Source organism: Panthera uncia, chromosome D1 (genome assembly GCF_023721935.1).
Source record: "Panthera uncia isolate 11264 chromosome D1, Puncia_PCG_1.0, whole genome shotgun sequence".
Lineage (NCBI taxonomy): Eukaryota > Metazoa > Chordata > Mammalia > Carnivora > Felidae > Panthera > Panthera uncia.
Window position 1 is genome coordinate 88,691,105 of NC_064808.1, and position 15,601 is coordinate 88,706,705.

At 37.7% G+C, this 15,601-nt stretch overlaps 1 protein-coding gene across 3 annotated transcripts in view; it reads right to left on the bottom strand.

Annotated features, from left to right (window-relative positions):
* The window catches only part of FAM118B (family with sequence similarity 118 member B), a 48,638-nt gene that overhangs the window by 10,842 nt on the left and 22,195 nt on the right, over positions 1–15,601 (bottom strand). For all 3 annotated transcript variants that reach the window (XM_049654687.1, XM_049654685.1, XM_049654684.1), the window contains exons 2-4: positions 13,881–13,973; positions 9,308–9,560; positions 242–469 (exon numbers count right to left, since the gene is read on the bottom strand). In XM_049654687.1, coding sequence (XP_049510644.1) covers positions 242–469; positions 9,308–9,560; positions 13,881–13,966 — 567 coding nt within the window. In that variant the 5' untranslated portion in view covers positions 13,967–13,973. The remainder of the gene's footprint in view (positions 1–241; positions 470–9,307; positions 9,561–13,880; positions 13,974–15,601) is intronic.

The following is a 15,601-nucleotide window of genomic DNA, read 5'->3' on the forward strand; positions in this document are numbered from 1 at the left end:
TTGAAATTTGGTGAAACTGTCAAAACTCACAGAACTGAACACTTTTAAGGTCTGTGCATTTTACTTCATGTTGATTTTATCTCAAAAACCAAAAAAATAAAAATCCAACCAAAGACAAGAATCTTCCTTTCTACCTTGACATAAATACCAGTAAATGTATAATATACCAACTAGAAAATAGTTTTTCTGAAGACACAACCCATCATTAGCCCAAAGAAGAGACTAATCCTTTACTTTTTACCTTTTTCTCATCAGTAAGGTCAAGGGATTCGAGTTGTTTTCCCTGATCAGCTGCATACAGTTCCAGGAGATTATCAAAATTTGTAGTTAATACGAGGGCTCCATTTTCCATCAGGTGGAGAACTGACTGAAGGAGTTGTTTTCCAGAATCTTCCATCTTTGACTCCAAGTCATCAAATACTTCATATAAACAGTCTTTGAAAAATGTGGACCGAACATTACTAGTTCTCTGGGGAGGGATTTGAAAGAGAAAAATTAATTCTAGGTGTTTTGGTAGGTCATTTGTTTTAATAACAATTATACAGCAAATCTTTGAAGAGAACACTCTGTACTTAAAATAAGGATAAAATACTGTCTACCTCAAAGAGTTATAAGAAAAATAGGATGATACATGCCAAATGCTTAGCACAATGCCTAGCACATAATAAGTGATTGGTACTATTACATCATATGCAAAAAAAAGAAGTTCTCTAAATAAGCATTTTCATAGATTAAAAGACAGCTCTAAAATGTGGTTTAGTGTCTCTTTTTCTAATCCTGGATGCTTTTTACAGATGCTTATAGATTTAAGAAAAACTGCTTACTTTTCTCTCTGCCTGTTTTTTTCCCCTAGCATAATTTAGGAATTCATTTACAGATATGCTAGGAAAAATACTTAGGGTATAACAAAGGTTATCAAAATTATGCATTTTGCAACTATTAAAAATACCAAACACTAATGAGTTAAAAAAAAACAGACATCCTACTTCTTTACATATGGTTTATCTGAATAAGTGCTTTCCCAGGTTCATTCTAAACGTATGTAAATGTCAAGAACTAATGAGGAACTATAATACAAACCTCAGGTAGGAAGTGGCTTTATTTTTTGTAATTTTTATTATTTTTTCATTAAAAAAACTTTTTTTTAATGTTTATTATTTTTGAGAGAGAGAAAGAGAGAGAGAGAGAGAGGGAGAGAGAGAGAGAGAGAGACAAAAAACACGAGTGGGGGAGGGACAGAGAAAAAGGGAGACGGAATCCAAAGCAGGCTCCAGGCTCTGAGCTATCAGCACAGAGCCCGACGTTGGGCTAGAACCCACAAACTGTGAGATCATGACCTGAGCCGAAGTCAGACGCTTAACCGCTTAACCGACTGAGCCACCTAGGCGCCCCAGGAAGGTGGCTTTATAACTTGAAAGACAAAGTGGCCCTGGGGCACAGGAATTTCAAATGGGAAGGTAACTATGTAATGTGCTACAACAAATGCCTGATCCCTATCTTGTTCCTGCAATACTATTTCAGTAGATAATATCAGAGCAAGAATTAGTTCATACAGGCGCCAATATTTCCCATTCAAACTCCAAGCAACTGCCATTAGCAGCTAGACAGGTAGATAATGAGCTCCTTCTGCTTTTCCTCAAAGTAGTCCCCCTACCTTCCTGGTTTCCTTTGTGTATCTTTCTAATAGCACAATGCTCAGAGAAAAATCCGTTTCCATGGAACCACATAAGCAGATTCATAAAATACACTTCCACGTGCCAAATTCTTTTCCTAATTTTTCCAGGTATTTTTAAAAACTATCCATTCTTTAAAAATTATACCTACCAAAAAATGGTAAATATTTAAACTGTAGAAAAACTGGAGCACAGGGGTGAAACAGTACTTCTGTATTTGATGGTGAGACATCTTGAAGTTTATCTTGTCTACCAATCACTATTCCATGCTGTATCTACCACTAGACAGGCTTCTCATTCATCAGCGTGCTCAAAGATCCTCTTCTAGGGCTAACTAGATGCTATAGACCATATTTATGTGGCTAAGAATGTGGGTCATGTTTTTCAACTTGTCCGTTTTCATTACATAATGGCATTAATAATTACATCACATACTAGCAACCCACAGACAACCAATTGGGGACTCTAACACTTTATCAGAATGAACGATCTGATCAGAAACTGTGAAGAACCTATAATCACACTTACCAAAAATATGATGCCCCTGTAATATCTACCAAAATTACAACCCAATTACCCTACAGTCTTGCAGTTCTATTTCGGGGAATATATCCCACAGATATACTTCAAACAAATGAAATGACATATACAAGATTATCACTGCTCTGTTATCTGTAGTAGTAAAAAACTGGAAACAAGCGAAGTATCCACATGTAGGAGACGGATATGGCCAAGAACCCATATAAAGGAAGCCGGTATGGAAAGATCTCCAGGATATACTGTTAAGTAAAACAAACAAGGTGCAGAACAGTACCTTTAGAACGTACCTGGGGTGCCCGAGTGGCTTAGTTGGTTAAGCACCCGACTTCGGCTCAGGTCATGATCTCATGGTTCGTGAGTATGAGCCCCCACATGAGGCTCTGTGCTGACAACGCAGAGCCTGCTTAGGATTCTCTTTCTCTCTCTCTGGCCCCCCTGTGCGCGCGCTCTCTCTCTCTCAAAATAAATAAATAATCTTAAAACAAATCTATTAAAAAAATTAAAAAAGAATGTACCTGTTAACATGGGGGATGGAGGAGGTAGTGAGGTAAGAATATTTGCTTGTATTACAAAGAGGAACACTGGAAGGATGCTCAAAAAGCTAGTAAGAGTGGTGACCTATGGGGGAGGGGTGAATGTGGGAAGAGGAGATAGACAAAGACATGGTGGGAGTGAAATGTCACAACATAATGTAAACCTTTTTACATCATTTTGATTTCTGCAATGTGCATAATACCTACTCAAAAAAGCAAAATTAAGTTTCAAATGAAATAAAAACTATAGTGATTTTAAAAACTTCCTTGTTGTGCTTTGTATCTTCATTTTGTACTCTGATTCATACAAAGTCATATGATAGTATATTCTAGAGCCAGTTAATCATTACGCACACAGATAAAAACACCTGAGTATACAATCAGGTAGGTAATCATGGGTATGGAATAGTTCCTTGCTTCTAAGGAAAGAAATACAAAAGGTCAAAGCCTGGGAATAAATGTTATAGGTCATTTATTTCAGCTATCTCTTAGTTCTATTCCTTTAAATTATCACATCTTGCATATCAACACTGAGAGGAACGAGAGAGACTTCTGCAGCTGTACTGATTTCCTCAGACTTTAAAACGAACACTTCTCTCCCTGAAAGCATGTGACCCTAGAACTAAGTTTCCCACCAGCAGTCTAAGCAAAGACAAAGGAATGAAAACAAACAAGGAGGTTCCATGGTCCAAAGGAAATGCCAAACTCCCACACAATTTTAAGGACATGTTCTCATTCATTTAAAACAGTGAATTGAATCCAGTGCTACTTCATTTCCTTTTACCCTGTAACTCACATCTTTCTGATACCAGATACAGTAAGAAACAAGATCCTGACTCTTTCCAACGAAGGTTATGACCATTTATAGTACATTTACTATGTGCCAAACACTTCATATACATTATCTCACTTGTTCTTCACATGAGTTAAGCAGTATTAGCCCAGTTTTTACAGGTGCAAAAATAGATTCTGAGAAGTTCAGTGATTTTCCCAGGGTCCTAGTTCATTTAAATGCCAAGTCTGATTCTGAAACCCAAGTTCTCTGCATTGAATGCACAATGTCACCGCCTTACAAAAAACTGGCCCAGTAGACAGGTCTATTAACCCTGCCATGTTACTACTGTTAGATTCTTTTTAAAAAAAAAAAAAAAAAGAAAGAAAGAAAGAAAAAAAAAGGACATTTTCAAAACATGTAACAGTAAAAAGAACATAATGCCCCCTGTAGACCCATCATCCAGTTTCAACAATTACCACACATGGCCCATCTTATTTCATCTAAGCCCTCTACCACACCCTGCCACCTTCTCCCCTTCGTGGAATTTCTTCTGAAGCGATTCCCAAACATCATTTCATGCAGATACTTCAACAGTTCCCTAAAAGATAAGGACTCCCCTTTACATATAAAACAAAACTGCAATACCACCTATCACACCTAAAAAAAAAAGCAGTAATACGAATTCCTTAATATCAAATACCTAGTGTTCAAATTTCCAAGTTTGTGTGTGTGTCTTTTTAAAATTTGGCTTTAAGTTTATTTATTTATTTTGAGAGAGAAAGCATGCATGAGTGAGGGAGGGGCAGAGAGAGGGGAACAGAGGATTCTAAAGCAGACTCTGTGCTGACAGCAGAGAGCCCAATGCGGGGATTGAACTCAGGAACCGTGAGATCATGATCTGAGTCGAAGTCGGACACTTAACCGACTGAGCTTCCCAGGCGCCCCAGTGTATCTTTTTCTTAAAGCCTCTGGGTTGCCTGTTATTTTTTTCTTACATATCCTCTATTAAAGTGGTTTTCAAAATGTGGCCCATGGACCCCATGTATCTCTAATATCCTTTAATGAGTCTGAAAAGTAAAATTATTTTCATAATAATATTAAGGTGATTTTTGTCTTTTAAACTGTGCTGATATTTGCACTGATGGTACAAAAGCAATGGTGGGTAAAACTGTTGGTGCCTTAGTGTGAATCCAGACAGCGGAACCAAGCTGTGCCAGTGATCACTGTATTCTTCACTACCAAAGACCTACAGTAAGAAAAAAAACTCAGTTTCCCTTAAGAATGCCCTTAACGAAACAGTAAAAATTACTAACTGTATTAAACCTTGCTCCTTGAGCACATGTCTGCTTAAAAGTCTGTGTGAAGAAACAGGAGCTCTGCACAGAGCACAGGTGCTGCAGACTGAAGTATGATGGCTGTCTCCAGGCAAAACACTTGTGTGGTCGAGCTGTAAACTCAACTGGCCACCTGTTCTCATCAAACGTTATTTTTACTTGAATGAATGACAGACACACTACAGTTATTCAGATTTGGGTTTTCTCAGGCAATGTTGCAAAAATAAAGTGAGCCTGCCGTTTCGAGGAAAACAACGGAGCATTGCTGTCATGGCTGCCAATGACAAAAGTTGAGCTTTCAAGCAAAAACCAGAATTTTAGAAAACCTTATTCTGCCACCATGAGCTTGACTGCTTCCAGATACCTCTGTGAGGGATGGGTGGTGTCATTAATGGATGCAATTTTGTTGCCGCTGTAGTGAAATGTGTCAGTATCTAGAAGATATATATAACTCAGCGAACCAATATTTTCCAAATGACAAATGCACGATATTGCAAAAGGGTGAAAGATGGGGGAAAGGTTCATCCTAAATGCAAGATGGCGGGGCACCTGGGTGGCTCAGTCGGTTGAGTGTCTGACTTCGGCTCAGGTCATGATCTCGCGGTCACGGGTTTGAGCCCTGCATCTGGACTCTTTGCTGTCAGCGCAGAGCCCACTTTGGATCTTCTGTCGACCTCTTTCTCTGCCCTTCCCCTGCTCACATTCGTTCTCTCTCTCCCAAAAATAAACAATTAAAAAAAAATAAATAAATGCAAGATGGATTGCGGATTTTAATGCAACAAAATAGGAGAAGTTCAGATTCCATATTCCTATTAATATGGATTTGACTTCAGATTCCCTATTGCTATTAATCTTAAGGAAGGAAGCCACTACTTACCTAGTTTTTAGTGTAGTATCAACAATAAATATCTATAATTATCTAAAAAGACTATTAAAATACTTTCTTTTTCAACTACGTATCTGTGAGACCTGATTTTTTCCACATACTTACACCAAAACAACACACACTATAGAACACAGATATGAGACTCCAACTGTTTTTGATTAAGCCAGACCTTAAAGAGATTTGTAGAAGTGTGAAACAATACTATTCTTTTCACTAATTTATTTTTGTTTTGGAAAATATATTTTTCACAAACATGTTAGTTATGTTAACATGTAATAGGTTTATTGTCACTTTTTTTTAAACTTTGTTATTTTGAAAGAGAGCTTGAGCAAAGGAGAGGTACACAGAGTGGGAGAGAGAGAATCCCAATTAGGCTCCTTACTGTCAGCACAGAGCCCGACGTGGGGCTCAATCCCAGGACTGTGACATTATAACTTGAGCCAAAATCAAGAGTTAGATGCTTAACCAACTGAGCCACCCAGGCGCCCTGGTTTATTGCTATTTTTAAACATTTCTCAATTTTTTTTTTTTACCGTTTATTTTTGAGAGACAGAGAGAGAGCATGAGTGAGTGTGGGGCAGACAGAGAGAGAGAGACACAGAATCCCAAACAGGCTCTAGGCCTTGAGCTGTCAGCACAGAGCCCGACGCGGGACCCGAACCCACGAACGGTGAGATCATGATCCGAGCTGAAGTCAGATGCTTAATCGACTGAGCCACCCAGGTGCCCCTAAACATTTCTCAATTTTTAATACAGTGAATATTGACAGATATACTTCACAAGAACAAAAGTTGTTTGAGATTCTCAAAAATTTTTAGGCGTATAAAGGAAGTCTTGAGACCAAAAGGTTTGATAATTGCTCCTCTAATGCAACTGACACTAACCCACAACTACGCTTTCAGGCTAATAATAAATCTTCATCCAAAGATAATTAGTGGCCCCAGTCTGGTACATTTGGTAGGTATACACTTAATGACACTGACTTTAAATCTCATTACTTTCAATCATAACTCATCCAGCTAGCAAAATCATGTTTTCTGTTCTCAGGAGACCATGGTGATAGATTAGAGAAGGCTATGGCCAAGACAATAGAGGGCATGACAACATTACATCCTAGCTGGAAACAGAACTTCTTCATCCACAGACCAATCATCCTAGTCAGACACAGTACTCTTTTTCCTCATGAGTTCTCTTTCCTTCTTTTTTTTTCTCCCCCAGAAAGATAACATTTTTTAAATTAATTAGCTGACACATTTCCAATAACATTTTCCCTTGTATTTTCTGGCTATATACTCTTTAATTGACTCTTTATATGACAGTATTTTGGATTATTTTTTAGACATTAAGAAATTATGTTTTCTTTCCTCCCTGTTCTCAAGTGTACTTTATCAGATATTGATATAGCCACTCTCACTTTCTATTGATCGGTGTTTGAATCATACCTGTTTTCTATCCTTTTACCTTTATTTCTACAGCTGTGCTGAGATGCAATTTTCATGACATACAGTTCACTTATTTGAAGTGTAAATTCAATGATAATTTTTAGATTCACAAATATCGCAACTGTCGCCACAGTCAATGTTAGGACATTTCATCATATCAAAAAGAAACCAGGTACCTTTAAATATCACCCAGCTGCCCTCCATCCATGCTCCAGCCCTCAACAAGTACTACTATACTTTTTCTAACAGGTTTCCCTATTCTGGACATTCTGTATGAATGGAATCATCTAGTATGGGGTCTTTTGTAAATGGCTCCTACTTAGCATACATTATGCTAAGGTCATTCATGCTGCAGCATGTATCAGTACTGAATTTCCTTTTATTGGCAAGTAGTATTCCATTGTATGAATATGCCACATTTTGATTATTCATTTGACAGCTGACAGACCTCTGGATTACTTCCACCTTTTGGCTATTACGAATAATGCTATCAATGTTTGCTTGTACGTTTTTGTCTGAACATGTTTTCATTTCTCTTGGGTGTATCCAGAAGTGGAACTGTTGGGTCAGATGGTAGCTCTATATTTAACTGTTTGAGGAACTGCCAGACCGTGTTCCACATTGTTCGCACCATTTCACAAGCCCAGCAGTGCATGAGGATTTCAATTTCTCCACATCCTCGCCAACACTTAATTATCTGACCGTCTGACTCTGGCCGTCCTGGCCCAAGTGAAGTAGCACCTCAGGTGGTTCTGATTTGCACTCTGCTAATGACGTCTGATGTGGAGCCTCTTTTCGTGTGCTCATTGGCCGTTTCCCTTGGAACAACGTCTATTCAAGTCCTCTGCCATTTAAAAATTGAATTATTTGCCTTTTTATTGTTAAGTTATAATACTTTTTTATATATTCTGGATACTACACCTTTAGAAGATACAGGAGTTGCTAATATTTTCTCCCATTCTGGGGGGGCTTTCTTTTCACTTTCTTATAGATAGTGGTCGTTGAGCCTAACAGATTTTATGTTTGGTAAAGTGCAGTGTTATCTATCTTTTGTTACTTGTGCTTTTTTGGTGTCATGTTTAAAACACTGCTGCCAGATTCAAAGTCATTAAGTTTTAAATCTGTTTTCTTCTAGAGTTTTATAGTTTTAGCTCCATATTTAGGTCTTTAATCCATTTTGAGTTCATTTCTGTATATGGTACCGGACAGAGGTCACATGAGCCCTTTAAAAGCCTATTATTTATTTACATTATTCTAGATTAGTAACAGTTTATCACAACTAAGGATAAGGAAATGAAAAGAGGACGTAAAACATACTAAGTTTCTGAAATGAGTCATGAACCATTTTTCTTCAAAATGTTTCTTCTTTTTCTTCAAAAATATGACTTAGTAAGATTTACAACATGCAAATTAAAAAATAAACAAAAATGTTAAAATGCACTATATGCTAACTAACTTGGACGTATATTAAAAAATAAATAAAATTAAAAGAAAAGATTTACAACATGCTTTGGCTACTCTATTATTTGCAAATATATAAATATATTAAATGAATCCTGATTTTGAAGGCATGTTGAAGACAATACAAGACAAGGAGGCCCTTATCATTCAGGATCCGGTGAGTCTTCTTTAGCATATGAAAGTCCCCTTGGTAACTTCCCCTAATCTTTACTTCCCCCAACTCCCAAGTAGTATATATATAATCAGTCACCCCTCACGATCCCAGTGCGTGAGGTCCTGTCCCCGTGCTTTAATAAAACCACCTTTTTGCACCAAAGATTCTCAAGAATTCTCAAGAATTCTTTCTTGGCCATTGGCTCCGAACTCTAACATTTCCACATCACTCAGAAACAACATCATCATCATCACCATCATCACCATCATCACCACCACCACCACCACCACCACCACCACCACACACACACACACACACACACACACACGCACACATGCACAAATGGGTCAAGATAACTACCCTGAATAGGGTCCATAAACAGACATTTTGAAAAAGAGCAAAATGTTATGCAAATCTATAAACTAGAAGTGAATATTCTTATTACATTTGGCATACGTGCCATGGTTTCAAAAAATATCAAATCCCAGGGTACACAGGAGGGTACTCACAGGAGAGAGTTTCTGGATAAGGTCATGGGCAACATGGACAAGGTTTTTGTCCTCATGGAGACATTTCTGAAATTTTCTGCTTTCCTCATCTTCTAGAAGATCAAAATCAATGGCAGCATCCAGTAAGGCCTGAATTAACCCCTTCCAGGACTTTAGGGCTGGAACCTGAGGGGCAACTGCAGCACTAATGCCTGTTCCGATCACCAGCACAAGCTCCCGGGGCTTCTTAGTTTTTAAGCTTGGAAGCAGCTTCCTGAAAAAGTCAACCAAATGAAGAGGATTGGAACATCCAACAGATAAGAGAAGGCACACGGAAGGACTGTTGAAAACCACGGTTTTCAGCTATCACTTTCATAATTGCAAAGAGGATAAAGTACCAGTTTCTGATACCTCTCCTAAGTATCTTTTTTTTTTAATGTTTATTTATTTTGAGAGAGAGCGAGCGGACGTGTGTGCGCATGAGTCGGGGGGGAGGGGCAGAGAAAGAGGGAGTGAGAGAATCCCAAGCAGGCTCCATGCTGTCAGCACAGAGCTCGACGTGAGGCTTGATCTCAAGAACCGTGAGATCTTGACCCGAGTCAAAGTCAAGACACCTAACCAGCTGAGCCGGGTAGGTGCCCCATCCTCTCCTGAGTATCTTAAGCAAAAAGACCAGAATTTTGTGCCAAGACTTGCTGAAAAATCTATTTCAGGAATCTTAAAAGACACTCTCAAAATCAATTTTCTCCCTCATAGTTCTCTCAACCTAAAAAAACCCACTAACAGTAGGAAAAGATCTGATCACATTACAGCCCAGCTGAGTTTTACTAACTTATATTTTAAACCAACACTGAATTTCAAAAAAACACGGACTCCAGACAGAAAAGAAATCCATACAAATTAAATTCCCACTGCTGGCAAATATAAAAGAAGAGATGAAAGAAAGCCAAATTTAAGCTCAGATTTCATACACACTATTAAGATAAAATTGAGAATGAGACAGTCAAATATGGGAACAAATTCCACTTCGGTTTTGTTCTAGATTATCTTGAGGCAAAAAAAAAAAAAGAAAGGAAGGAAGAAAAAAAAGTAGTTAAGAGAACTGTGAAACACAGGACCTTCACATTACCTAAATAAACAAAGAAAAAACTATTCAACAGATACAAGAAGAGAAAACATTCCTTTCTTATCATGAGAAGCACCACAGAGTTCTGTTTTGAAGAGATAGCAGGGGCACAAGTTTTTGTGTTTTGGCCCCCCCCTTCAATCTGGAAACTACATTAAAATGTGTTTGAAATATGTTTATTCACTTTAATTTTTGCTAATGGTAGGTGTTTTCCAAGAAATTGCCTTTCTCAATCTTTTGTCAAAATAATAAAATAGAAAAAGGATTCGCATTTTGGCATAACGTAAGAAACAGCCTTGGGAAACCTGTTTTGGGAAACCAAACTTTAGAACTGCCTTCCCTATCCCCAACTCCTGCATTCAGTCATTCAACAAATATGAAAAACTTACAAAGTACTAGACATAAGGGTAGGCACTAATGATGTTCCTATGAATAAAATCAAGTCCCCAATCTCAAAAGTTTAGTCTATGGGAAAAGACTTGATAACAGATATCAGAAACTGATGATGAAAAATAAGTTTCAGTTCAAGGGAATTAAGATATTGAAACATAAAACAATACATACAGAAAATTTCTAGAAGGGTTCACAAGAACTGTTAGTAGTGGTTAACTCTGGGGATTGGGGAGAACAATGATTTTTACTTCTCACTTGATTGTGCTGTATTACTTGAATTTTTTACCTCATCCATTATAGGTCTGAGGTGTAATTTTGCCTCACTTTTCATTTCTGATTCTTCCTAAAACCACTAAGTAATTATAAAGTAATTTTTTTAGAAGGCATAAGTTCATAAAAAACAGAATAGGAAAAGATGACAGCAGACAACACAGGCCCACAAAATTTTAGAAGTTGTAAGGTAAGAGCTGATTCCCTCGACAGAACCTTGGGAATGTCAAATAAGTCTGAAGGTAGAGGGGCAGGTGGGGCCAAGATAAGAGAAGTCACTGCAAGGCTGTCTTAGAAACAGAATTCTAAGACTGGAGGCTTGCTCTCCAGAGAGGTTGAGTATTTGAGAACACTGTGCACAGCTTGGGGAAGGAGATTAAGTAAAAGTCAGTATATGAAATGGCAAGACTCTCCTTTGCCCCCTTCTCCCAGAGGAAGACTCTCAAGACACTGGCAGTGAACCTTATACCTGCACGCTATTCCCCATCCACTCATCTTTTGGGGATAATGGCCAGCATGAGAGAAAAGACCCACAGGTTCTGACAGGCAGCGATTCCTCAGCTCTAGAACCATGCTTGACACCCCCAATGAAGCACGAGAGACCAAGTCCTTTACACACACACAGATTCTCCAACTGGCTCTTTAGCGTCTTCTCTTAAATATGAGCAGACAAAGAAAGGTCACCTTACATTTGAACAAAGCCCCCAATGTGAGAGTTACATATAAACAAACTAGTACCTAGAAAGAAACCTGCAGGAAACAAGGGACAATACCAGAGAAAGAAGAAAAACTGAAAACAGTTATCTCCATAAATTAAAAAAAAAAAAAAAAAAAAAAAAGGCACCTATGAAACATGAACATTAGAACGCTGTATGGGGCACCTGGGTGGCTCGGTTCGTTAAATGTCGGACTTCTGCTCAGGTCATGATCTCACGGTTGTGGGTTCAAGGCCCGCATTGGGCTCTGTGCTGACAGCTCAGAGCCTGGAGCCTGCTTCAGATTCTGTGTCTCCCTCTCTCTCTTCCCCTCCCCCCCAGAACTAGCTCACATTCTGTCTCACTCTCTCAAAAATAAACATGAAACAAACAAACAAACAAAGAATGCCATAAAAGGGGTGGGCATGGGGCACCTGGGCAGCTTGCTCAGTTAAGCATCTGACTACTGATTTTGGCTCAGGTCATGATCTTGCAGTTCTTAAGTTCAAGCCCTGCATCTGGCTCTGCGCTGACAGTGCAGAGCCTGCTTGGGATTCTTTCTCTCTCCCTGCCCCTCCTCTGCTCTTTCTCTCTCAAAATAAATAAATAAACTTAAGAAAAAAAGGAGGGGGGTGAGCAAACAAAAAGATTTCTTGGAAATTAAAAATATAACAAATAAAAATTTTGTAAGGTTGGAAGAAAACAAAATTACTTGAGACAGCAGAATGATAAAAACAAAAGCAATAGAAAAATATAAAAAAACTAGAGTCCTACTCTAGAAGGTCCAATATCTGAATACCAAGAGTTCTACAAAGACACAATACAGAAAAAACTGTAAAGGAAATTATCAAATAAGAAAAAAAATTTTCAAAAATGAATTATCAGTAGACAGCTCTGAAGAGCTACCTGATGTCTAGACTCATATGAAGGTACATCACCATGAAATTTCAGGTTGCTGAGAATAAAATAACTATCCTTATAAGCTTCTAATGAGAAAAGAAGAGGCCACATGACACAAATGACTGGGAATCAGCACAGAGTCCCTATTTTGGCAGAAGACTTAGCTGCTAGCAGAGAATGAGCAGTAACTTCAGAACTCTAAGGAAAATGACTTCCTCCCTAAAATTCTACACTCAGCCAAATCATCAAATCAATGTACAAATATGATAAAGACATTTGCAAATGTCTCCAAAAACCCTTCTCATGTGAATCCTTACTAAGGAAGCTAATGAAAATAGTTTTCAGCAAAATGAAGGACTACACCAAAAAGGTGACATGGTATCTAGGAACGAGAGGCTCCAATACAGGAGAGATGTAAGAGGAATCCTTGAGGTCATGGGGAAGGAAAATGGCAAATATCAGCCATTTTCAGCAGGCCTGGAGAACTATCCTCAGCAAAATATGGTTCAAAAGGAAAACCCCACGAAACAATTTAAACTAGTAAATTACTGATGAGTGTCAGCATATCTAAGAGATTTACTCTTCTGTCACAGAGTTTGAAGACAAATTGATAGGTACATAGAAAACAAAGCAAACCCAAAAAAAAAAAAAAAAGAGAGAGAGAGAGAGAGAGAGAGAGAGACAATCTTTAATAACTTGGAGGGAAAAATGGACAAAAAAGTGTAATTTCAAAACACGATTAGGCTCACCTATGAACTACTTATACAGTCATGTAATGTAACTATTAAAAACTGACTTAACCAAAAATTATGATATAAAACACACTGGGGAGGGGGGCAACATGTGAGGAGAGGCTCCAGAAGAGCAAGCCTAATCCTCATCTTTCTTAACTGGAAATAGATAAAACCAAAACACTAAAAAACAGCAGTACATACAAAGTATTTAAAAATATGAATGGAAGTATTAAAGAAATCAATTAAAAGGCTGCAGGTGATTATCTCTATAGAGGGACAAGGCATTATAAGCTTTCAGGTACTGACTTTTAAAATTATGTACATTCATGACCTGGATAAAAATAAAAATTGAATCCAAAATAAAAATAATTTAATTTTTATATGAAGACCAATATTAATTTCTGAAAACAACTGGGATGTGGGGCAAGTCTGTTTGATAATTTACTGTGTTCCTCAGATTCCCTTCCCTTGTTTACCTGGGCTTTTTGGTGGGGGGTGCGCCATCACTGAAGAATCCAAGAATCTTGTCTATATCAGAGGCCTGGCTCCCTGTAGAAGCCATCCAGTTTCTAAAATAGATTAAACACCACAGACCACAATTAGATCTGTAATATATACCATTCAAAACAGCATATACATTAAACAGTTTTAATAAGCTGTATACCCTAAAGGTGCTCTAGAGATATCCCCTGCTCAAGAGAAATCCACTAATTAATGAGCACCCCAAACTTCAGGAACTCAATTCATCTTGAAATTATGACTGGTGCTCCATACTGTCATCTTGTTTCTGTTCCTGAAGGCTCCCCTGCAACCCCTCCCACCACCCTGCAAAAACAAAACAAAAACCTGTGTCAATTCATGTCAATTGCTGGCCATCACTTTGTGGAGCCTAAGAAATACCTGTTATTCTCCCATGAGATAGGCTTGGGAAGACTTAGGGGATTAAAAACAACACATGGATAAGTGTGCTAATAGCCCCCAATTATCTACTTACTACTATCAGCTAAAGAAATCACTGGGTCAAGAATAGAACAATCAACACTAATTTGCTGATTGTTAGACATTCCTTGTTGCTGAACAAGTGTGTCCTGTCAGGCAGTGAGGCATGTCTCCCGAGCTCAACAGTGTGGACTCTGAGACACGGTGATAAATGGGAAAGGTACGGATTGTCAAGCAAAGATGCATGAGAAATGACAGTCTGTGCTCAGGTGATGGGATAACTAGCAAAAGAGAATTGCCATGGATTAGAATGAAGATTGTAATGAGAAGTTTTAACTGCTCACAATTTTAGTAAATTTGCTAAATCGAAGGACCAGTAATTCTAAAACAGCAGTATTTTAAATAGTGTGTACACACACCCAACAAAAGACAATACACATTACCAGAGTTTTGGGTGCTTTATTATTGCTTCATTATTGATATTTAGAATTAACTGAATCAATACAAATTATCTCAAGGTTATTATTTTATTAGAAAGCTTTTTTCCTTATGGAAACATTTTTTTAAAGTTTGCTGAATTAATTTTTCTGGTAAATAGAAGGCTCAGTTCCTCACCCCATATTGCATCACATGTAATGGAATTCTCTGATATCATAATCATTAGATAGGAATCTCAAAATCATAAAGTGAGTTAGGAAGCAGACCATCTTTCTAGTCAAATCTTTGATTCTGTTGGTCAGAAAGCTGGGGTTCAGAGAAGACACACAATACTTAACTCTGTAAACTGTCTCTTAATAATCATCTGAGAGGTTTGTCAAATGTATGTTTTTAAAAGATAAAAATCTATCAATTGACTTAAAAAAGTGTATGTTCTCAAGATCCAAACCCAAATTACTGAACCAGAATCTCCAGAATCTTCAGGAAATTCTTATGATGAGGCAAATAGAAAACAACCAAATGAAATGCAAGCAATTTTTCTACAATCCAGCTATTTTGTTAAATGTAAGCATACCAGATGTCATCCTCCCTTCATTTAAATGTACAAATCATTTGTAAAAATAAATAAATAAATGTACAAATCATTTGTTAGTCAACACCTTCCCTGTTTACTAAGTTAATCACCATTTAAAATACTGAAATATTTCCATTAAGTTTTAATTTATGTGAAGTCATTTTCTACTCTAAAGTGTAGCCTGGGCTCTAGACTGGAAAAGTGCTTAGAGTTATCAAGTACATTATCCTATTTTAGGGATGAGAA